Here is a 26046-nt window from a genome sequence, read left to right on the forward strand (position 1 = left end):
TGCGAGATGTAGGTCCGAACCCTCCAACTTGTCGAGATATCCACTGAGATCATAGACCCGCCTCTTCCATCCCTGCACATGTCTGCTGCTCACTATGTTTTATACTGCCGAGCTGCACGGGGTGTCCGGAGGGATGGGGGAGTTCCAGACGGCCGGGGAGGGGTGAAAGGGGGGGGGGGGCTGCTGCACCGCCATCCGGCCCGTGTTATCACGAATCCATGGTGGCTTTCCGCTGACGTCACCAGTCTGGAACGCCGCGCCGCCGACTCACTGGGCACGCTAGAGTCTCCTCGCTACGGGACAAGGCCCATTGGAACCCGGACATCCAAGTCCTTGACGAATGTAGAGAGTTCCCATTTTATTTTGTTGTTGTTGCTGACTAGCCTTTACGAGGCAACTGTGCACTTACATCAACAGTGCTCCATGAACGCCCCGGATCCCCATTAGTTACAGTACGACGCCGGTGACCGGTAGGGGCGCTGCAGTCGCCCAGCGGCCCGAGGTCGGCGCTAACCGGTACCATGACTCAGCGGCGCCCCGCCCCGGGGTTATTACATACTGCGCAGTTGCAGCGGTCCAGACCGGGACAAGGGCGACGGAGGAGCGGGAGCTGCACTGCGTCCACCGGCCGGGTCAGTGGACAGAGCGGGTGGTCCAACAGTGTGTGGACGGTACTGAGCTCTGTCCACCGGAGCCGACCACGGCGGAGGCGGCGAATATCAGGTGAGCCGGGCCGACCTGTGTGTGAGGGGGGGGATCTGTGTGTCCCTGTGCCTGTTGTCTGAGTGTGTTTTGTGCGTCTGTGTCTATTGTCAGACTATATGTGTTTATGTAACAGTGTGTATGTGATTCTGTGAGTCTTTGTGTGTCTTATCTGTGTGCTAGGTACCCGTCTGAGTGTTTGGATGTCTGTGCTTCATATGCCTGTAGACTGTATGTTGGCGTGTCTGGCCTCGGCTAACATGCATTAACTGGGGCGGAGGGCATAAGGGGCGGAACGGGGGGGGGGAGGGCACCGTGGAACCGTGTCCCCTTGATTTCGGCATTTTAACATAAGCCCTATGGGCTTTGCATGGAAAGAATGGAGCTAAAAGTCAGAAATGCCCCTTTAACCCGCGCCCCACTGGGGGGGGGCTATTCATAGCCCCCCTCCCGTTTTTCTGCAATAACTTCCAAACCGCTTGACGTATCGACGCCAAACTTTCAGTACCTTCGGCTGCATCAATTTGACACCTTGTGTCAAACTTTGAGCTTCGTACCTACAATAGGTCGGCCGGAAATGACGTCAGAGTGACGTCATGTTCGGCCGATTTCGACGCAAAACATTGAACCACGGCAATCGCTCCCAAGAGCTCAGTTTTTAAGCTAGATCCAATTTATTTGCATGAGAGGACTCAGAATAGACGGCGCTATCAAACTGCCATCTCGAATTTTCGAAATTTTGAAAATTTCGAAAATTTAATATAATAAAATTCAAAATTTATTTTTTTACATTTTTTTTTTCAAAAAGTTTTTGTATTTTCGGAAAAAAAACCGGAATATATGGGATAGAACTCATTATTATGACTAACTCTAGCAAATTTAAGCTAAATATCTTCAAAAATGGCCAAGTGTTACGCATTATTGCAAAAAATCACAATTATTAATTTTTCAAATCAATTTTTCAGCACGTATTTGACATCGTACGCCAATATAAATAGCACCATCGTGTTCCTGAGCTAAAACTGCATCCAATAGACACCTTTTTTGTTGAAAATTTTAACTTCAAAATTTGACCTTTTTTGACCTGAAAGTGACCTGACCTAAGCTAAATATGACTCAAAATGACCTCGAATGACACAAACGACATCAAATTCGAAATTTTTTGCCTAAATGGACCATAAACCATGTGTCACTAGACCGACGCATGATATAATATTTTCGTGACCTGTGATGACCTGACCTTGACCTGAAAATCAAAGTACAAGTTTGGTACCATCAGGGTATCTAGAGCATCTGTTCACGAGTGTGTGAACCAAAAATGAGCCTGATCTGACTTGTAAGACGGCGGCCAGAGCCCAAAACGTGAACAAGCCAAAATGCTAATATCTTTTATTTTGACCTGACCTGTGACGTCATCGGTGACCTCAAGGTCAATGAAATTAGGTTTCACTCGACAGTTTTTCCGGGGCTATCAGACGCCGTTTGAATTTTGACGATCGGCCCAGTAGTTTCGGAGTTAGGAGGGGGGCTATGAATAGCCCCCCCCAGTAGGGCGTGTTATACGCAGACCCCAGTGGGGCGCGGGTTAATTGAAGGTGTTCCGCGCTACTGCAAGGGGGCAAATGTTCCGCAGTGGCTGCCAGTTGCCTCTGCAGTGACGAGATTTTGCCCACCCTGTAGGAGTAAATATGAGACACTTCAAATATTATCCAAGCTGTCAAACCCAATGTGAAAGTCAATCAATCCTATTTCCTTTTCATATTTTGTCGCCCGTGTTTACACTGATCTTAGTCTAATATCGTAGAGAACATCCAGCGGCGTATCCACAATCTTGAGATTACCTTTACCTTCTTAGGGTACCCAGTGGAAACTTTTTAGCCCGCGTCCTGGTGGGGGGTATTTTTTGCCCCCGCCCCCGTTCCAGTCGTTTCGCAATATCTCTCAAACTAATGCTCCGATCGCCGCGAAAATTTGAGAACCCTCTTTTAAATAGGTTTTACACCTCGTTAGCTTTTCGTCCACAGTCTATGATAGGTTGGCCGCAAATGACGTCAGAGTGACGTCATGTTCAGGCATTTCCGACCCAAAAGAGGTTTGATGGGAGGATCTGTCAAGCCCAAAATTTTTAAAGATAAAGAAAAATGTTGAAAAACAAAAAGATAAAAAACGAGCAGCGCTACAAAACTGCTATCTTGTTTGTTATATATTTGCTTTGATTTTGAACCCCAAATTAAAGGGACCCTCCCACCATAACATTAGTTTTGAGTTGAGATGGCCAAGTTTGCGGCCAGGCTCAGAAACCACCATTTATCCTGGTCGCAACCCCCGCAGCTTTATGGTGTTCAAGAAATTTCTTCACTTTACTTGCAGGGTGGGACCAGCGTGGTCCCTATCTCTTAACCATTACGGGAATCTGATGACGTCATCAGGCTTTCGAACGTCCGTTAAATGTTTGACTAAAACGTTTTGTAGCACGCGGTGGTATATGCTGCTTTGCGCGCAACAAATGCCGCACTTTCAAATAAAGTCGCAAGGAACAGCCGAGATCCCAAAAAGTAAACAAAAGTAAAAGTCTAATATCTTGAAAACCGGTAAATATGTTTCGATGAAATTTGGTAGATATTCGTTTTTGCTCTTTCTGAACCGAGCGACATCACTTTCATGCCAATTCATTAACTTTTTTGAAGGTGGGAGGGTCCCTTTAACCCGCGCCCCGTTGGGCTCTGCCGAGCAACGCACCCCGTTGGGGGGGGGGGCAATTTCCCCCCCAAAAGATCTCGAGAACCACGCAACCTAGCGACAAGCGGCAACCGGTGTTGGATAGCCCTATCAGGGAACTACCTTATGACCCAATTTTGTTGACCTAGGTCAGACCGATGATGTCACAGGTCAGGTCAAAGGTCGAATTTTCACCGTTTAGAGGCATTTCAAGAAATGCGTTGTAAAATCGAGTAAAATGCATTTCATTGAAAATCATCGATGGGGAAATGTTCTTCAAACACATATTTTGCTCTTTGAGGTCACTGATACCAGGTCAGGTGACAGAGGTCAGGTCACCAGGGGGGGGGGGTCACAATATAAAAGTGTCGTGTGATAGGGGAGACCCGGGAGGTATGGGCCGGTTTTGTGAAAAGGCAATTTTCTTCCAGTGGGCAGTGGCTAGACCCGTTTTTTCCCTCTGTGCACGTGAAATTGCCTTTCGCCTGCAAAGTGTGCCTGATATTAGGCATCTGGGATCAACTATTTTGTCTCGAGATAACTTTCAATAAATCATGTGCTTTTTCGATCCATCAAAATACACCGGGAGGTATGGGCCATGGCCCGGGAGGTATGGGCCGGTGCCATGTTTCATATTCTTTTCTCGACAATGAGAACAATACTCGTAGCTGGTATCTACCTTGATCTCTCTTAGAGCCCAGGAACCGCATAAGCGGCCAACAGCTTACTTCATGGAGGTCACTTTGGGCACATATGTATTTTGGTAAACTCAATCATGCACCATGAAATAAAATGAGTAATATTTTTCTGTTCGAATGAAATTTGAAGTTAAATTTTCAACCATACGAGACAAAAATAAAACTTATTGAAGATGGCACTCAATGAAAGCATCTTTTTATTGATTTAGGATCAACGGGGCTGGGTGGCCCGAACCTCCCGGTTAGGACGCCAGAATTTGCGTAGCATCTCAGCTCATAATCTTGCAAGAAAGCTTCAAATTGTCCATCCAGTCTTGATTTGCATGCTTTAAACTTTATGTTAGCATTGGTCTGACATCATAAAACGAGCCTGGTTCAAATTTATCACGAATTATCTGTAAGTAGAGTATTTTACTCGAAGAGGGCAAAAACGCTTTATCACCGCTTATTGCCAAAGAAGATTGAGGAAGAATGTGAAAATCACATGGGTTGTATAACGGAATGGCTGCTACCAGTTTACACGGTCAAACGTGTAAAAATACGCAACACTTCTTCAAAACTGCGATGGCCCATACCTCCAGGGGGCCCATACCTCCCGGGTCTCCCCTACATGTTTTATGGTCCATTTTACATGACAAATGCGATTATGTGGGTTAGGCAGACTTTTGGGCCAGCTTTGGTCACGTTTTGGTCAAGGTCAGGTCAAGGTCAGGTCAAGGTCAGGTCAAATAAGGTCAAATAAGGTCAAATTTCAAAGATGATATTTTTGCATAAAATGGGTATCGATTTGATGCAGCTCGTCAGAGGGAGTTCAATGGTGGTCTTTGTTTTGCCCTACGTGGTCTAGAATCGCTAAAAAATTAGTTAAAAAATTTGACGTCATCATTTTTGAAGTTTTTTTTTTTTGCTATAATTTGGCCAAAAAACAAGATATCGGTCTGAAATTTGGTATGTATATAGAAAAGCACAGGTACTATCATATATATTCCGTTTTTCGAAATTGGGAATTTTTTGGATTTTTTTTAGTTTTTCTAAAAAATCAATTTCTTGGATTTTTGGGGGTCAAAAACCAAAAATTTTGAAAATCCGAGATAACAGTTTTGTAGCGCCGCTTTTTGTCGACTAGACCATAAAAAGAAGTTTGAAATTGCTTTGTAACTGTAGATTTGGTGAGCGTTTCAAGATTGCATGTTTTTTGCTCATTTTTGCTCGAACACGACCTCAGTTTGACCTCAATAACTCCTGACCTAACGTGACCTAAGACTTGAAATTTGGTGTGAAGGTGTCAAATTGATGCCCGGGAAGGTACTGAAAATTTGGCGGCGCTGCGCGCCGCCGTTTTCTTGCTATTCAGGAAAAACCACAGGGGGGGCAAATTGCCCCCCAACGGGGCGAGGGTTAAAAAAGTGACTTTTGAAATAATCCCCTAAAATGCAAAACAAAATGAAAAAGCTGATCTTTTTGTTAACCCGCACCCGGAATGGGCGCAAGAATTGCGCGTGAAACACATATTTTGCTATTTGAGGTCACTGATACCAGGTCAGGTAACAGAGGTCAGGTCACTGAGGACCACAAATGAAAGTGTCGTGTAATCCATGTTTAAAGGTAGTGTGCCAGCTTTCTTGGACCGTATGGAGTTAATGGCCCAGATAAGGAGAACCGGATTTTTAGAACTTATCCATACCTTCAAACTCATGGAAACGTCTTAAATTCTTCAAATTTTGAGTACCCCAGTGCGAAATTCGCCCCGACGGGTTGTCGGTCGTACCCCAACCACATTTCACACCACTATGAACAATAAATGCACACACTGAAATCGCTATTACCGATATGCTCATCCAATCAAGTTTCGATAAACCCGTTCATCATCATCTCCTGCGGTTTCGAACACGCCTGTTAGGTGGCTTCAGCCCCCTCCAAAGTCATATGGCAGCATGGGCGTGACTTTTCCTACTAGCCCATAGGGTTGCGTGTTAAAATGCGACTTTTCGCACTCGGTTTTCAAGGTCTCGTAGTGTGGGCATCCACATACAAAGTATGTTAAAAGATAGCTACAACATTTTTATTTCCATTTTTGGGATGAAAAGTTCAAGCCCATCCAACCGTTTTCGAGATATTCGTCCATATATGACCCCATGTTTTTGATACATCGGAAGGTCCTGTGTTCGAATCTCGGCCAGATCAAAACTTTTATCGTACATGTGCCGCAAACCATGGCTGCAAAGTAAAGTAGGGGTGAGCGCGCTGGTGATGGAGAGTTGTAACTTGGCATACCTGACCTTTGATTCAAGCCTGATTTTGTGGCACCAACCTCATTTTCAGGTCAGGTCAGGTCACTGACCTATGACGTCATAAGTGAACCTCTGCACGGTCACGAAAACGTCGTAACATCGCAGCTCCATCAATGCAAGGAGATCTATCACAGGTAGATGAAACTTACAGAACTTATCAACCTCCCTAATTCTCAAAAGTCGGATTTCTCCTAAGGGTCACCTAGCGTCAGGTCGGTCAGGTGATCTGGCACTTATAAGCCAGTGGGGGGGAATATAGGTAGAGACAGTTATTTTGGCGCTGACAGTGATCTTAGATGGAAAAGACACAAATGGACTCAGAAAGACCTTCCCAATTGAATAATGTGCAACTTGACCCTCATCATGAGGTCATGACCTGACCTGACCTTGAACGGAGGTCAACAGCCTAAATTGACCTCACCCATACAAAAAGCATATCATTCGACGTGGCTGAGCAATTGAGCATGACGAACACGATGGTGTCAAAATTGCAGCTCTGATACTATTTTGGGCAACCATCGACCATTCCAACTACTCGTATCCTAATGCTTTTATTATCTACAGACGATGAACACTGAACATTCTCATACATGCAAACATGCCACTTTGGGTTTCAGAGTAAGTGGATCCCAATCGTGCATATAACATGTTCCACACATCACATCACTGCTCGTTGCAATGCAAATGGGCTTTGGCTCGTTGCAAATAAACTTTGGCATTGAAAGATGTTACGGACACGGTGTTACACGTATCATTGACCACAAGATATCACGTATCAATATCAGTGACATTCAGCTCATCCTCAACACATATGTATGAGACGGAGAACACTACAGTAACCCTCTCAAAGAAGCTCTGGCCATGGTAGGCAATGAGGCATAGCTGCGAGCAGGATCTTCGATCTAAGAACACATCAAGATGAAATTACATGCATCACACTTGCAATAAAAACAAACTCAAGTGATAAGTATCTTTGAAAAATCAGGATGAAAGAACATGTACCTATCTGAAAACATAAAAAGCATTATCAGGGGAATAATGCATGGTTATTTAAGTGCCCTGTTAATCTTAGGGTAGTTGGTTGTAAAGTGGATTTTATAATCTATATGGTCGAGAGATAGTACCTTCACAAGGGGTTCCCTTCATGGTCACACATTTTTGATGTTAACAGAAATGAACACTGGGTGGTGCGCACCCTGAAAGTCACAGCTTCACACAAGCTGGTGCCTACTGCCTACTGCCTATGCTGAAAGCTAGGCTTCCTTTCTGTTCAGATTTAGACAGTTGATGCCTGATGGCACCTTTGGTTAGCTTTGTTCGAGGAAGCATTCATTTTGCCAGTGTCGGTAGGGCAGCCTGGCTATATATAGGAATCTTGAGCCAGCTGCAGGGCTGCGGAGTCGATGGATTTTCGGCGACTCCGACTCCGACTCCGACTCCAGCTTTCAAAAACCAGCTCCGACTCCGACTCCGACTCCGGGCAGAATTGTCGACTCCGACCGACTCCAACTCCCGACTCCGACTCCGCAGACCTAGCAGGGCTGCGGAGTCGACAGATTTTCGGTGACTCCGACTCCGACTCCGGCTCGGGTTTCTAAAATCGACTCCGACTCCGACTCCGACTCCGGTCACAACTGTCGACTCCGACCGACTCCGACTCCGACTCCGACTCCGACTCCGCAGCCCTGGCCAGCTGCACAACAAACATGTAATAGTGCACGTCTTGTCCTTAAAAAGGATCAGATATATGGCTAAGGAAGTCAATTTGATGTGTTAGTGAAGTGGAATATCAAAAACAGCAACAACAAGAACAAAGGACAAGTAAATATTGACCTAGAAATTATTTTCCATGTTTACTTTCAATCAAATAAATCTCACATTATTTCATTTAAACTAAAATTACCAGGATAATGCATAATTATCACAACAAATGCCCCTTTTTACTTCTATCCACTCTCATTGATACAGGATGCATGTGTTTTGATTTCATTATCACACCAACACAGTTGTACGAGATGCTTACACAAAGTATGATGTTATTTTTTGATGTTATTCAGCTGGGACCAGGGACAGTGATATTATATTGTTAAATTTGTTCAAAACCAGTGTCCCATAACTTGCCAGTTTTGGGTGGGAAGTGACATCTAAATGAAATCAATTTTCCCCTTTCATCTCCAATTTTCCACAACAATTTTTCACTCCTAATTTTGACCAATAAAGAGCACTTGCACGTACATTTGCTGGCTGGCTTTAACCTACCTCCATTATCCATATTACAATACATTGAATCATCTTATAATGCGGCTCCCACATTCTCCAACATTCATAAAAACTGATGATCCCTGTTTCAACTTCTTGTGCCTTTCTTACTGGCGTGGCGATTTTCCACTAGCAGCCCTCTTTGTGGTGCGGAGTATCTCCCTCCGACACCCAAGCCAAAATAAAATTTTGGGACACTGTTCAAAACACCAGCTTTATTTCTTAGTAATGATAGCTTTCAGAAGACTTCAGTCTTCCTTCGTCAGCCTGTCAGAGCTATAAAAATATATACAAACGATCAACACAGAAAAAGACAATACACAAGTGTCGTATGCGAGCTACCATTGCAAATACATAAAGCTGGTGTAGGCAATCTTTGCGATACAATTTATATGCAAAACATGCTCACAGTTAATTCCAAAGATGTCTTCATGCCTCACATTTGATAAAGAACCTTGAAACTTCTTTTTTAACACACTGTAGCAATGAGAGAGCGAGGCTGTGCAGCCCACCACCCAAACTCAAGTTCAGCAATTTGCAAATTTGCACACAACTGCCCAGAAATGCATTTGTTCACATAATTCCATGCATAATAAAGTGCGGATTCTTTTGTGCATACGATAGTTTTAAATAATTAGCCAGCATAATTTGCAAGTCTTTAAATTTAAATGAAAAGAGAACACCATGGAACCGCGCGAAACCACAGGCCGCCTTGTGTATAAATGTAAAGCGCAATGTATTGAAACACGAGCGCCAGCTGCGCCGCGCTTGAGTGCAGCCATATCCTGGTATAGTTTTCGGTATATAGTTGTAAGCTCCCGATTCTAGTTGTTTTTCTAGTTGATATAGTATAATTCTAGTATATACTAGGAAAAACTTTGGAGTACCCGACTCTTTAGTGCCCTGGGTGGCTTATGATGCTCGTCGAGGTCGGAATTTCCAAATACGCGTGGTGCGTCGGGCCGCGCGCTCTGACTTCGGCCAAGAAAAATGCGTCAGCTGATCATTGTCATTTCTGCCACTTGCGTGTGGTGAAATGGGGTCATAACTTATAAGACGGCTTTTTCATATCAATTATTTTACATAAAATCATATTTCAAACCATAAATAATGTTCGACAGCCAAATAAAAGAAACAATACCAATACGGGCTTACAGTTTAAGGCTCGACATTGTGTTGTCTACGATTAGACAGCTGATAACTCATTCCCGTACGTCGTATGGTCGTAACACTATAATGACCTTTGCTTATTGTCACAAGTGCGCCGCATTCGCGATTGTTGCCCGACGCCTGTTTGCAGGTGAGCCCACTACAGTTGTTATACATATCTAAAAACCGAAAAACTTTTAGGCGAAAAAGGCACTATTCCAGGCCCATTTTTGATTTTTTTTTTGCGATATTAGGTAAAAACAGAAGCTTCTTATCCTAGGAAAAATAAAATGGGAAATCTTTCAAAGGTGGCACACTACCTTTAAAGGACCCGGCGGCCACTGGGCCTCCGCGTCACCCACCGGCCGCTGGGGGGGACATATAGTTGCCCCCCTTTACTTCTGCGACGATATCGTCGCAACGCGACGAGATAGAGACGCGAAACTTGGCACATATCTTCCTGAATACCTAGCCAAGGTTGTGTCCAAATTTGGTGTCGATCTCATTTGAAATGACGTCACAGTGACGTCATAAGTAAAATTATAGATTTGCGACTCTCAGTTTCCTCACGATATATCAGATATATGGGACCCTTAATAATTATTTTAAATATGGAATTGTTGTACTGGGACATGGTAAATATTCAGAAACGAATTATTCGACACCAGTAATATGTATATGATCGGTAGCTTTCGGGGGCTGCTGCCTCCTTCATCAGCCTGCTTTTTAAATGCATTAGAACACAAGACAATACGTTTCAAACATGTCTACCAAAAAGTAAACCGCCACGAGGAAAAGTTGTAACGGTACGTCTCAAGCATAGATGCACAAAACAGTTTGATACATGATAGCAACTAATAACACATAATTAAGTCGCCATCGTCCGTAACATCCGTAATAAAACATTCGACATTAATCGTGATCCGTGGTCGTAACAATCGAGTTCGCACAATCGGGGTCATGACACATTAATCGATGGTAATCGTTAAAGGATCGTAATCGTTACATACTCGCAGGCGCACAAGCTTGCATAAATTCGCTCTGATAGCCACACGCCTATACAACAAAACAATTTTCAACAATCCAAAAGCAAGTGTTCCTATTTTTGACAGTTCACTCAGCCTCATCGAAAAGCGCCTTACACACGTAGTGCCCGGTACATATCAGGCACCTCTCACCCGGGTAAGATGTTAACCCGCGCCCCACTCTGGGGTCTGCGTATAACACGCCCTACTGGGGTGGGGGGGGGGGGTGGCTATTCATAGCCCCCCTCCTAACTCCGAAACTACTGGGCCGATCGTAAAAATTCAAACGACGTCTGATAGCCCCGGAAAAACTGTCGAGCGAAACCTAATTTCATTGACCTCGAGGTCACCGATGACGTCACAGGTCAGGTCAAAGTAAAAATTATTAGCATTTTGCTTGTTCACGTTTTGGGCTCTGGCCGCCGTCTTACAAGTCAGATCAGGCTCATTTTTGGATCACACACTCGTGAACAGATGCTCTAGATACCCCGAGGGTACCAAACTTGTACTTTGATTTTCAGGTCAAGGTCAGGTCATCACAGGTCACGAAAATATTATATCATGCGTCGGTCACGTGACACATGTTTTATGGTCCATTTAGGCCAGAGATTTCGAATGTGATGTCGTCTGTGTCATTCGAGGTCATTTTGAGTCGAATTTAGCTTAGGTCAGGTCACTTTCAGGTCAAAAAAGGTCAAATTTTGAAGTTAAAATTTTTCAACAAAAAAGGTGTCTATTGGATGCAGTTTGAGCTCCGGAACACGATGGTGCTATTTATATTGGCGTACGATGTCAAATACGTGCTGAAAAATTGATTTCAAAAATTAATAATTGTGAATTATTTGCAATAATGCCTAAAACTTGGCCATTTTTGAAGATATTTAGCTTAAACTTGCTAGAGTTAGTCATAATAATGCGTTCTATCACATATATTCCGGTTTTTTCGAAAAGTCAAAAACTGTTTGAAAAAAAAAAATGTAAAAATATAAATTTTGGATTTTATTATATCAAATTTTCGAAATTTTCAAAATTTCGAAAATCCGAGATAGCAGTTTGATAGCGCAGTCTATTCTGAGTCCTCTCATGCAAAGAAATTGGATCTAGCTTAAAAACTTAGCTCTTGGGAGCGATCGCCGTGGTTCAATGTTTTACGTCGAAATCGGCCGAATATGACGTCACTCTGACGTCATTTCCGGCCGACCTATGGTAGCTACGAAGTTCAAATTTTGACACAAGGTGTCAAATTGATGCAGCCGAAGGTACTGAAAGTTTGGCGTCGATACGTCAAGCGGTTTGGAAGTTATCGCAGAAAAACGGGAGGGGGGCTATAAATAGCCCCCCCGTGGGGCGCGGGTTAATGCTATTGTGTCTTTCTACCCTGGAAATGTAAAAACCCTCCTTCACCTTTCGTTTACCCCAGTTCGTTTCATAATCCAAAATTTTAACTTCGTCCCATTTGATAGAGTGCCCTGTCTCTAGCACATGTTTAGATATCCCTGAGTGATACCGGTTTCCGTTTGCTATAGCTCGTTTGTGTTCCGATTCCCTCGTCCTTAGCTTTCTCCCGGTTTCTCCTACATAAATTTTTCCGCACTGACACTTATACTGATAGACCAGCCCAGCCTTCTCCTTCACTCCCATCCTGTCCTTAGGTTTGACGAGTCTAGCACTAAGGTTGGCTGCAGGTCTCGTGCTGACCTTCGCGTAGGGTCGAAGGACGCGCGTTACCTGTTCAGTCACCCCCTGGATGTAAGGGATACTTACATAAGCCCGGTTGTCATCTTCCGCTCCCCTAGCTGTCCGTCCGGAACCCTCCCCCTCCCCCATCCTAAGCCGTTCTTTATTCTTTACCCGCCTCTGAATACGTCGCACCAATCGCTTGGGGTAATTGTTCTTCTCTAGTGCCCGTTCTATTTTCCCTGTCTCGCGTTCCTCGTCTTCAGGTGTTGATGTGAGCCGTGATGCCCGTGTGAAAAGTGTCTGTGGGACTGATGTTTTGTGTTGTGTGCTGTGGTGTGACTCAAAGTGAAGGTACTTGTCTGTGTGTGTCGCTTTTCTGAACACTTCGGTCTTCATGGTCCCCTCTCCCAGCCTATGTACCCTTACATCCAAAAACGGTAGCGACCCCTCCCTCTCCTCTTCGGTCGTGAACTCAATCCTCTCATGCTGAGCGTTGAGGTGGTCGAGTAGTTCACCTACCCTGTCTTTCTTTACGATCACGAACGTGTCATCCACGTAGCGTCTCCATAGTTTCACTGGGTGTGGGAACGACTGAAGCGCACTAGACTCGAACGATTCCATAAACAGGTTGGCCACCACTACGCTCACCGGACTCCCCATGGCCGTGCCCCACTTTTGTTTGAAGAACTTTCCGTTAACCCTAAAGTAAGTAGTAGGTACCCAGACAGAGTCGTAATAGTTTAATGATGTCCTCGACCTCTAGTGCTGTTTCCGCCCTTACCCTGCTCTCCTCGTCCAAAAACTCTTCTTCGAGTCTCTGGCGTGCTACGTCACATGCTGCCTCTGTCGGTACCGACGTGAATAGCGCTTTTACGTCAAAAGACACCATGGTCTAATCGTCACTGAGCGTAACAAGCGTTACCCCACGTAAACTCTCTTTGAAACCCACCGTGTCCTTAACCCGCGCCCTGCTGGGGGTCCTTGATTTCCACGCCCTGCTGGGGGGGGTTTGAACACCCCCCCTTGTAACTCGGCTCCTGGGCCACGTAGCGATACGCGGAAGGCGGCGTTCGAAAGAGCGTAAAAAATAATGACGAAATCACTTCGGTCAATTTTTTGGTCAGGTCAAAGGTCAGGTCACCAGAGGTCATTGAAGGCAAAATTTCGCCGATTTCCAGGTCGAATGTCAAAAATTTCCAAGAAGCCATCGCATAGCTCGGGAACCAATAGAGCTACAGCGCCGCGGAAAAGCGCATTCGATAGCCCTATTAACGCCCTTTCTGAGTAATTCTCTCAGATTTGACCTAACGTCAACGGTTTTGCCTGCAGGGGGCAAAAACTGCAAAAATAGCCGATTTTTTTGAAAACAGTTTTTCTGCAATAACTTTTGACCCAAGCCTTGTACGAGCTTACTTTTACCGGCATCGTGTTCCTCTCGTCAAGACGCATCGAATGAACTATAACTTGACCTTGAAAGGTCAACTTGAAAATTTGACCTCAGGTCAAGGTCATGACCTGACCGGAAAGGGTCATGTTGCATATCAGTCGATCCGTATCGTCGAGCTGAACACATCTAAGGCGTTTTCATCGCTCTAGCATGCCTCTATCAAAAGTTATTTGCGAAAAACTGTTAGATACCATTCGTGACCTAAGATGACCTCAGGGCATAAACAAGGGTCACGGACACTATTTTTAAGTTCAGTGTGTCTAAACCACTTGTAATTCGGTGTTTGGGAGTGTTTATAATGTCTTTCATCCAAAAGAGGCGCATTTCAATTTTCTCCCATTGACTTATAATGGGGAGGTCGCAAAATTGACCTGACCTTAGGTCATCGATATCAAAATTCTGAGATATACATTTTGTACATGCTATTGCTCTTAGCAATCGCTGAAAGTTTCAAAGCGATCGGTCACTCGGTGTAGCTATGACAGACATTGAAAGTTTTTATGAGGTGAGGTCACTTCAAGTGACCTGGTGACCTGACCTTGAATGACCTTGGTCTGAAATTTTCACAACATGTGTAGAATTGATGTATGATAAGGTGTACCAAAAACGGCGGCGCTCCGCGCCGCCGTTTTTGAGATATTCGCGAAAAACCACAAGGGGGGGTGTTCAAACACCCCCCCCCCAGCAGGGCGCGGATGTTCGGACCTGCCCACAAGAGGAGATAGGATGCCTGCTAGGTGTTTCGACAGCGCGTACGTCACACTGCCTATGCTCGACACGAGGACATCGAGGCCAGCACTCGAGGTCGAGGACATCATTAAACTATTACGACTCTGTCTGGGTACTACTTACTTTAGGGTTAACGGAAAGTTCTTCAAACAAAAGTGGGGCACGGCCATGGGGAGTCCAGTGAGCGTAGTGGTGGCCAACCTGTTTATGGAATCGTTCGAGTCTAGTGCGCTTCAGTCGTTCCCACACCCAGTGAAACTATGGAGACGCTACGTGGATGACACGTTCGTGATCGTAAAGAAAGACAGGGTAGGTGAACTACTCGACCACCTCAACGCTCAGCATGAGAGGATTGAGTTCACGACCGAAGAGGAGAGGGAGGGGTCGCTACCGTTTTTGGATGTAAGGGTACATAGGCTGGGAGGGGGGACCATGAAGACCGAAGTGTTCAGAAAAGCGACACACACAGACAAGTACCTTCACTTTGAGTCACACCACAGCACACAACACAAAGTTGTGCAAACTCGATTGTTACGACCACGGATCACGATTAATGTCGAATGTTTTATTACGGATGTTACGGACGATGGCGACTTAATTATGTGTTATTAGTTGTTATCATGTATCAAACTGTTTTGTGCATCTATGCTTGAGACGTACCGTTACAACTTTTCCTCGTGGCAGTTTACTTTTTGGTAGACATGTTTGAAACGTATTGTCTTGTGTTCTAATGCATTTAAAAAGCAGGCTGATGAAGGAGGCAGCAGCCCCCGAAAGCTACCGATCATATACATATTACTGGTGTCGAATAATTCGTTTCTGAATATATGGGACCGTATATAAAGGGCCGATTATTGGTCAGGAACTAGATGGAAGTGTATTTAGGTGTTTCAGGATTACAGCAGGTGCTGTCTAGTTCATTTACAGTTGAGTTTCATGCTCAGCGACATCAGAAACGGTCCGTATCGGAAAACGACAATATTTTATGACGTCACTGTGACGCCATCTTAACCCGCGCCCCACTGGGGGGGCTATTTATAGCCCCCCCCCTCCCGTTTTTCTGCAATAACTTCCAAACCACTCGACATATCGACGCCAAACTTTCAGTACCTTCGGCTGCATCAATTTGACACCTTTTGTCAAAATTTGAACTTCGTAGCTACCATAGGTCGGCCGGGTATGACGTCAGAGTGACGTCATGTTCGGCCGATTTCGACGCAAAACATTGAACCACGGCAATCGGTTCCAATAGCTCAGTTTTTGAGTTAGATCCAATTTCTTTGCATGATAGCACTCAGAATTGACTGCGCTATCAAACTGCAATCTCGGATTTTCAAAATTTTGAAAATTTCGAAAATTTTATAAAATAATATTCAAAATTTATATTTTTATATTTTTTCAGTTTTTGACTTTTCGAAAAAAACGGAATATATGTGACAGAATGCATGCTTATGAACATCTCTAGCAAGTTTTAGCTAAATATCTTCAAAAATGGCGAAGTTATACGCATTATTGCAAAAAATTCACAATTATTAATTTTTAAAATCAATTTTCAGTACGTATGTGACATCGTACACCAATATTAATAGCACCATCGTGTTCCTGAGCTCAACCTGCATCCAATAGACACCTTTTTTGTTGAAAAATTTTAACTTCAAAATTTGACCTTTTTGACCTGAAAGTCAACTCAACTAGTCAACTCACCTAGTAGGTTTCCCGCCTCAGCCATATGAATTGGACAGGCATTGGATGAAGGTGAAAGGGAAACCCATTTCGGATAGAGACGCGCCGGCTCAATACATAAATATATGTCATTTGTTTCAAGTTGTTTGTGAGCCGGAGGTGTGCGTCTGCAATACAGATGTGCTGTCCAGGGTTGTATATGACTCAGAGTTGCATCATGAATCGACTCAAGAATCAGTCGATTTTCTTCGAGTCATGAGTTGAATCGAATCAAAAACTTTGAGATCAGAATGAGTCATGAGTCGATTCGATTCACATATGCATAAGCAGTTTAAGTCAAAGGTTGAATCGACTCAATGAAACTTGAGTCATATGTTGAATCAATTCGCTTTCCCGCTGAGGCCTGAATCAGTCATGAGTCGAAGTGATTTACATGTGATTAATAAACTTAACCCGCGCGGGGCTGGGGGGGTAAATTTTACCCCCCCTCGCGAATTTTTGCGATATCTCAAAAACAGCGGCGCGCAGCGCCGCCAAACTTTCAGTACCTTTTCTTACATCAATTTGACACCTTCCCTGAAAATTTGAGCGAAATCCGTCGGAAATTTTTTGAGAAATTGACGTTTTAGTGACGTCATGTTCGCCATTTTCGCCTCAAAAACGGCAAAAGTTCAAACGCCGCTAACATCTTCATTTTTAAAGGAATCAAGACGTAACAAAAAAGGTTATACGTAATTTTACTTTGTCTATCAAATGGCTATCTCGGTTTTTTGAAAATTTTGGATTTTGGCCTAAATTTTTTCAAAAAACTGATTTTTTTGGGAAAATCATTATAAAATCCAAAATTTTGCGTCTATCGAAAAAACCGGAATATATGTCAGAGAAGTGGTCTATGTGCACCTACATACCAAATTTTAGAAGAATCGGTTCAAAAATGTGGGAGTTATTCAAAATTTTATGACGTCACGACACACAAAATTTTTGAAAAATGACTTTTTTGGAAGTTCTAGACCTCGTACGGAAACAAAAATAGCACCATTCGATTCGCCGTGAAAAACTGCATCAGATAGACACCTTTTTAGGCCTTAACAACCAATTTCAAAATTTGACCTCACTTGACCTGACCTTGACCTGACCTCGACCTGAAATTCATCCAGAGGTGGTCCATATCACTTATTGAGTGTGCCTATTGAATTCTATGAGTAAAATGACCCATAAAACATGTGTCGCACATGCCCTTTTCTATATTTTGTTTTTTGGTGACCTGACCTGACCTGACCTGACCTTGACCTTGACCTCTGAATGATATTGTATGCAACTAATATTGTCTTGGTAGCCTAAGAACACGTTTTGGGCGATCAGTCTCAGTCCATGACTCCATTCTTCGGCAACTACGGTGCAAGGCCGATACTGTAGAAACTTGCAATTTGTACCCTTGACCTGACCTTGACCTTGACCTCAAACTTTAAATTAAGTACATGTTTTTAGTAGTTCGTGATGAGAGCTTTCGATTGGCGTTTGAATTTTCCAAATCGGACCATTAGTTCGGGAGATAACAGGGGGGGTAAAATTTACCCCCCCCCCAGCCCCGCGCGTTCGGCTGGAGACCCCAGCCCCGCGCGGGTTAAGGTAAAGATGCTTGATATTTGAATCATAAGACAATTCATTCCGCAAATTATTAAACAAACTCAGTACCTTTGAGTCATGCCTTGAATCAATCAAACCAAAAATGTGGTTGGGTCACAGGCGCGGATACAAGGGGGGGCCATGGGGGCCATGGCCCCCCCCCTTGGCCGATTTTTTTTCAAAAATAAAATAAAAAGTTAAAAAGTTAAAAAGCTGAAAAGGGGGCCTCCTGAAAATAAAGTGGCCGAAATCCGATGAGTTTTTTTTTTAACCTACCCACTTAGTTATTTCTTAGAAGACTAGCTGAGAAGACTTCTTTGTTAGAAGATTGGTAAAGCTTTTCATAACTTGGAGGTCTCTTATACTCACAGAGATGACCACTTTTACAGGGCCTCCTAACCTGCACAGAGGGCCTCCAAGCCTGCACAGATGTTGAGATGTTGCCTGAACAGCTAGATAAGCTCAATAGACGCAGTTTTTTTTGGGGGGGCCCAACAAGTGGGAAGATGGGGCCTCCAACAGGTGGGATTATGGGGGGGGCCTCCTGGTTTCTAATGGCCCCTCCCTTGGAGATTTTCTGGATCCGCCCCTGTTGGGTCAAGTCATGAAATGATTCAATTTATTTTATAAATCCCTGAAATCAGGAGTTGAATCAAATCGTTTAACTGAAATTGGTAACTACAAAACAAATTAACTTAAGAGCACGCAGCAATCAGGTAGGTACAGGGACCCGCAGTTGCTACTGTACACATATATTACCAAGTTAGAATTGCGCTATTATTTGCTAAGCGCTGGCATTTGGAGAAAGGAAATGTAGCGCAAAGTATGGAGGAATACCACATGTTTGCTCCTAGGACGTAGGTTTTGTCTAATTCCTCTTACCGCCACAGATATTCTTCCAAAACTACAATCGTGCTATTTTTCCACGCCGGTTGCCTCCCCAGAGCTCATCCTTGGTATCGCCTATAGCTTCCGTTCCCGCTACGTGAATGAAAGTCACGTGACTACTACAGGTTTGCTCTCAGTACTAACACACCTAGCCCGAGGGCCGGTCCGTAGCGGGGAGGTGTAGAACGCCTGAGCTCCAGCGCAGTGGAGGTGGTGGTGGCCCGTATCATAAAGAGGCAACCGTAAGCAGAACTACAATTGCCGCAGTATAAGATTATGATCAAGTTTTCCTTAACCCGCGCCGGGCCGGGGGGGGTGTTTGAACACCCCCCCTTGCGGTTTTTCGCAGATATCTCAAAAACGGCGGCGCGGAGCGCCGCCGTTTTTGGCACACCTGTTCGTGCATCTTTTACGCACATGTTGTGAAAATTTCAGACCCAGGTCACCTTAGGTCAGGTCACCAGGTCACGCCAAGTGACCTCACCTCAGAAAAAAATAAGAATGCTCGTCATAGCTACACCGACTGAACGATTGCCTTGAAACTTTCAGCGATTGATTAGAGCAACACTATCTATAAAATGTATATCTCGGAATTTTGATATCGGTGACCTAAGGTCAGGTCAATTTTGCGGCCTCTCCATTATAAGTCAATGGGAGAAAGTTGAAAAACGCCTGTTTTGCACGAACGCTATTCTAGACACTCTCAAACATCGAGATGTAGGTAAAATAGACACACTGAACCAGAAAATGGCAACTGTGACCCCTCGTTATGTCCCCGAGGTCATCTCAGGTCATGAACAGAATCTAACAGTTTTTCGATGATAACTTCTGATAGAGGCGTGCTAGAGCGCTGAAAACGCCTTAGATGTGTTCGGCTCGACGTTGCGGATCGACTGATATGCAACATGACCTTTTCCGGTCGGGTCATGACCTTGACCTGAGGTCAAATTTTCAAGTTGACCTTTCAAGGTCAAATTATAGTTCATTCGACGCGTCTCGACGAGAGGAACACGATGCTGGCAAAAGTAATGTCATAGCTCTTTTGAGTCAAAAGTTATTGCCGACAAAACGTTTTTCGTAAAAACGGCTATTTTTGGAGTTTTTGCCCTTTGGAGGCTAAACCGTTGACCTGAGGTCAAATCTGAGAACATTACTCAGAAAGGTCTGTAAAAGGGCTATCGAATGCGCTTTTTTGCGGCGCTGTAGCTCATATCGGTTCCCGAGATAGCCGTTGGCAGTTTGCAAAATGTTGAAATAGTCAACATTTTACCTTTGGTGACCTCTGGTGACCTGACCTTTGACCTGACCCAAAAAATGACCGAAGTGTTTTCGTCCTTATTTTTGACGTTCTTTCGATTGCCGCTTACCGCGTGTCGCTACGTGGCCCAGGAGCCGAGTTAGAAGGGGGGGTGTTCAAACACCCCCCCCGCGGCCCGGCGCGGAATTTCAGAGCACCGGCCCGGCGCGGGTTAAATGTAGTTTTCCTTAAAATTTTGACGATCGGCCCAGTAATTTTGGAGTTAGGAGGGGGGCTATGGAGAGCCCACCAGTAGGGCGTGTTATACGCAGACCCCAGTGGGGCGCGGGTTAAGTGCTACAACCACTAAATTTTGCTCAAACATTGCCTAGGTATTCATTTGAAGCTACGTTGAGTTTCACGTTCGTAGCTTATCAGGTTTCGGAGATATTCCGCAGAACGTAAAGGGGGGGGGGGCAACTTTATGCCCCCCTCAGCGCCTCGTGGGTTAAACATGCATAAGGGCTACAGTCTGACCGTCGAGGCCCTCGAGGTGGCCTCTGATGGTCCAACGCCAGCCTCTGAGGGCCCAGCGCCAACCTTAGACTTCAGAGGACAGAGGGCCCCACGTTAACCTAAGAGGGCCTACATTGTCCTTAGATAGCCCCAAGCTGAGCTGTTCCCAGTGGGCCCCAATCTGGCCTCAGAAGACCCCACGCCGCTGGTCTTAGAGGAACCCACGCTGCCCTTATATTACCCCACGCTGGTCTAAAGGGCTACGCACTGGCTTCTTTGGGCCCCACGAAGGTCCCAAAGCGGACTCTAAATGACCATGCTAGCCTCCGACGGCTCGACTTCGGCTTCTGAGGGCCCTACGCTGACCTCCAAACCTTTGGTAGAAGTTTGTTTAGACATGTTTACGGATGCTTAACTGATTAACCAGGATTTTGATAGGGGAGATCCGTGTAAGACGCCCAGGGTCGGTAAGAGGCCCCATCGCTTTTTTTACCAAACCAATAATGTTATTTATTTTTTAATGTTCTTGTAAAGCAGAAGCCCTCTTGAAACAACAACTCACGAAACCTGAGGTATCAGGTGCGTCGCAGCGACTTTTGGTAAGCCTGTTTCTGTTTTTGCCCCTTTACTTGCTAGATATATGCATCTTTATCACCCTTATATATCTGAAAAAACAATGGCTATCAAATGCAATCTTTTCTCATCGAAATTGTCACATGTTAGCTTCAGAATAGACCACGTTCTGGTGCGCTGCAAATGTCTCATAAACCATAAATATTGTGGACGTTAAAACACTGTATTTTTTTAAGAGGCCCTCCCTTCGAGGATGATAAAACGCCCCCCGATAAAAAACGCCGCCGATGCTAAAACGCCTGCACCTGCGGCAGGCGTGGCATTCTTTTTTCAAGGAGTTTGTTTTTGTTTCTTTTTTCTGTTTCTTTTCTTAGAGGTTATAGGTACAATTTTCGTTGGTCATCAGCGTTTGGTTGTGCTAGTTTTCGCATTGTTCGAGCGCTTTGGAAGTGTTATTGGTTTCGATAACACCGTATTTGCTTAGCTTTTCGAAATAAAAGGCCTTGCAGCTGTGTTCGCAAAGCGTCTTTTACAAGTCGACTTGACTTTTAAAACGCCCGAGGGGGGGGGCGTCTTACCATACCCATAGTGTAAGAGGCCCTTTTGCAACTTTTTCCAAAATGTTAAAGTTTACGGTTTGTGTACCCCCTAGATTCATTTTGAATGCAAATATGTATGGGAAAATGATGCATGCTCACAGCGCATGCACACGTTAGCGCTTAAATATTATCAGTTGTCTAAAAATAGTAACTGAGCTTAAGGGGGGGCCTCCTGCACCACTCTCCCCTATACCTTTACCTACGGTATATGGTATGTATGTTAGGTGTGGTGTAAAGGTCCGCTTATACGGTGTATATTAGGTGGTATATTATGACATTGTGGAGTCGGGTTTGTCCCCATCTGCCCAGTCGAAATTCCTTAGCCGAGGTCCTGCTGTGTGACTGTGTCAGTCCTGCTGTGTGACTGTCTGTATCCTATACATCCTATCCATCCTAAACACCCTATACATCTGGTGTTTCTCAGTGCATTAGGAGGTAACCGCCAGAGGTCGTACCAGCCCCTCTACCCTCACCGTCCGCATTATGAAAAAGGCCCGGCCAAGGGTAAACATACGTAGTAATAACGTTTCTTTATTATCTCATTTTTTTGCGAAAAACTAATAACGATAGAAAGTTTCTATAGTGGTTACCAGTTTGCGTGCCTGCCAAGCTTGTTTGTCCGGTATGCAGCAATGCGGGTTACATGACAAAACATGTCGTAATACGTAATGACATGTCGTTTTGTGACGTGATTAGACACGACGCTGCACGACATGTCGTAATGCGTACGACGTAACGCTACGTACTAGGCCACTGATTTATGATGAGTAGAAACGTAAAAAACTGTAATTCTGCGTTCCAGATGGAGATGACAGATGTGAGTGAAGACCTGGCCGCCCTTCGCCGGGAGGTGTCCGCCCTTCGTGAAGTGGTGTCCGCCCTTCGTGAAGAGATGTCCGCCCTTCGTGGAGTGGTGGCCCCCCTTCGTGAAAAAGTGACCATTCTAAACGAGGTGGTGGCAAAAGACAATAAGGAGACAAAGAAGCTCAAGGGGGAGTACGTCGCACTTCACGATGCGATGGTCCGCCTGGAGCAGGCAGTGGTCGAAGAGCGGACCACTCGCCAGACCGTGGTGGAGGATCTGCGGCAGGAGGTCCGCCGGCGAGCGGCGCCATCCGGCCGTCCCCAGGGGTGAGACTGGGAGGCAGCAGGGGTTGCTGTGGGGGCTGAGATATTTTGGAGAGCTGTCATGGTGAGAAGTAAACTTTCTTTGTAGAAGGTGTAAGAAATAAACCACCACTAGGTCTTTGAAGGTCGAGTAGCTTGTAATTGTAATTTCCGCCCAATTAAAGAAACATGCCTTGAATTCGTACCATCTTCTGCAAGTTAGCCGTTTAGTCTCGATCGTATTGTTCCAGCTTTCGACAGACGTCCTGCAATCTGCATAATGTTGGCCAGTTCGGGGCATTATATCCCGCACGTATTTACATGTCGTCATCAGCAATCGTGTCACAAAATCTAATCGGTCGTATCAAATCATTCAGATTCGTATGAAATCAACTCTGAACGATTTTATTCAACCGAATAGATTTGACAACATACTGTTGCTGACGACGATATGTAGGGGAGAGAGGTCATATTGCGCCATGTTCTTAAATGCGCCACACCTTCCTCCTGTCCAAAATTCGATTCGAATGAATGCTCGAATGTGTGCATTTACTTCACCACCAATAACTCGCTCTTATTCCGGTCCACGGGGGCAGGTGAGGTGTCTCAGCTTTCTCGCAGACCATTTTTTTGTGATTTCCTCTATTTTCTTACGCGAAACAGTCTATTTCGACCTTTGCTAGTGTCATGGTTTATCTTAGAGATAGTGATTCAACTAATAATCATTGTTAATTGCTCGTTTAATGGTAGTTTTGAAAGTTTATCATCACCGTGGCTTCGCTGTCCTCGCCATATTTGAAGCTCATGAAAAATGTGTTCCAACCGTAATTGCGTCCACCCTATTTGCGCACTATTCTTCAGCCCAGAGAAACAGCATCTTGTGGTTGGGACACATTTCATTGAACACTTTGAATATTAGAGCGCTCACCTTACCATTACCTTAGCCTTCACAGCATAAATGGTTAATGGGCTGACACGTCCAAATAGGCTACTTAGTTAGGTGGCAAACCGTTGTTTTTAATAGGGCGCTTTTACATGAGAGGCATGGGCGCTTTTTGATGGGGTAGTCCGTAAATGCGCCCTTTGCAGGTGTGTCGGAAAACTTTTCTCTTGTTATTTTTTATGGGTGTGATACAAATTAGGAGTTGTAATTTGATGCCAAAATAACTGAGGTACAATTTGAGATATCATCAAGCATGACAGCTGGTCAACTTTAGCCGCAATAGGCCGATATCCTTAACCCTATTAGTGGCAGGCTCCTGGCTACCTCTATTAGTGGCAGGGGGGCTGTTTACGACCCCCCCCCCTGATATCTCGAGATCTAACGGGCCGATTTTCAAAATTCAAACGGCATTCGATTTCGCTCCACGTGATCTCATTTCTAAAAAATGAAAATAAAAAAATGTCAATAGGGGGGGGAAGGGGGGGTAAAAACGGGCAAATTGCAGATACATTTTAGACTGTTTATCACGGCCAGGTTTCTGAACCAATCTTAACGCAACTTTTGCCCATCGATAGAGAATGAACCAGGAATTCACATGGATCCTAAAAATATGCATTTTCAAAAATCATAGGCGGATACAGATCATTGAGATTGGGGGTACACAAAAAGTATAGTAAATAAGGTTTTTGTTGGTACTGTTTCTAAAAAGGGTGGTAACTAGGGTGACCCGCGTGCTCCGCAACGCGAAGAAGGGTTATTTTTGACCCGTGGGTATTGGGTTGGTCTGTGTCGATCTGGTTGGCATCCATTTCGTTCGATTGCTTTTTGACGGCCAAGCATTTTGTAATAAAACAAAAATGATACATCGCATCGAGGTGCCCGTTTCGTATTATCATGCGTTCTACTTAAGAATGATTCGGAAACTGGCGTGAAGTCTTTTGAGGACCATCGATGAATTTCGGTAAAAATGACTATGTAGTGGTTTGAAACATTTGCATTTTTAAGAATACTCTTGCTCATCATGTAAAAATAAAGACTGAACCTTGGACAGAATTGAATGCTCTTTCCAACGGTGCCATTTTTAAGTGCCAAAGGTATCAGATTATGGAGCAAAACCATTTTGATAAACAAAGTGGCACAAAATTGACAAACACCATTTTATCCCGTGATTCGTACCACCTTGATTTGGATCAATCAGCTTTTCACAATTTTTATATGATAGGCGGTACATTTCTCTTGCCAACAGGCGTTGTTCCAACTCGCTCTGTTTAACGGTCACCTAAAAATAAAATCAATTCCAAAATCCGCCCAAAACCGCAATTTTTCAACAAAAGTGCCCTCCCCGGTGCACGTGGCGCGTGCTATCCTCTGTATCGCACACCATTCAATTGCCCATTCAATTATCTACACGATGCTGTTTTCCCCATGCCGGTCGGACCCCTGGTCACCAAGATATTGCGCCGGAACCGGACCCGTGTCGGCCAAAGTTAGCCGTTTTCGCCCGATTTCGCACGCCGATTTATACATGTAAAGTCTATGACGCGAATTTGCACTTTTTGAGCACGCGTCACGCGCTCCCTATCAATCCGATCGAGCCCAGACCCCTCAAAGGCACGTCGCGCATCCTTGATCTATAGGTTGTGCAAATTTCACCGGGCTAAGTGCAACGGTCTGGCCTGTAGTCCACGCAAAGCACCACCAAGTCGGGACCTCGGTAACGGACAGACGCACCCTCCTCAAATAGTAATATAGATGGTCTTGTTATGTTAAATTTTCTTATGAGAGAACGACTACAATTGTATTGGTCATGCATAGGCGGTGTCAGGGCACCTATGTTGGGAGGTAAAACATGACCCCCCTTTTTGGACGCCTGGATCCACCTATTATAGCAAAAACGTGTCAAAAGGGGATGCACAATAATTTTTTATATGTTATCACATGATACCTTTCATTCACTGTTCGTAAAACTGGTGCAGCATCGTGATCTTCGCCCAAATGACTCGCTTCACGAATAGGACCCCCCCCATTCCCAGTGCTCTGGAGCTGCCCCTGGTAAAGTTATGAACTTGAAATTTTCAGGGAATGTGTCCACTTTAGTTTTAGGAAAAGTCAGAAAATTTCAGCATCGTAGCTTCAGCGGTTTCGGAGATATTCCCGAAAAAAAAAACTGAGGGGT

General features: G+C 44.6%; 1 protein-coding gene across 1 annotated transcript in view; it reads left to right on the plus strand.

Annotated features, from left to right (window-relative positions):
• The first annotated feature begins 215 nt into the window (after positions 1-215).
• The window catches only part of LOC122386443, a 50995-nt gene continuing 25164 nt past the window's right edge, over positions 216-26046 (plus strand). The window contains exons 1-2 of the mRNA XM_043375622.1: positions 216-723; positions 22623-22951. Of these exons, the coding sequence (XP_043231557.1) occupies positions 22623-22951 (329 nt within the window). The 5' untranslated portion in view covers positions 216-723. The remainder of the gene's footprint in view (positions 724-22622; positions 22952-26046) is intronic.

Source organism: Amphibalanus amphitrite, unplaced genomic scaffold, assembly GCF_019059575.1.
Source record: "Amphibalanus amphitrite isolate SeventyFive unplaced genomic scaffold, NRLGWU_Aamphi_draft 000251F_arrow, whole genome shotgun sequence".
Taxonomy (NCBI): Eukaryota; Metazoa; Arthropoda; class Thecostraca; order Balanomorpha; family Balanidae; genus Amphibalanus; species Amphibalanus amphitrite.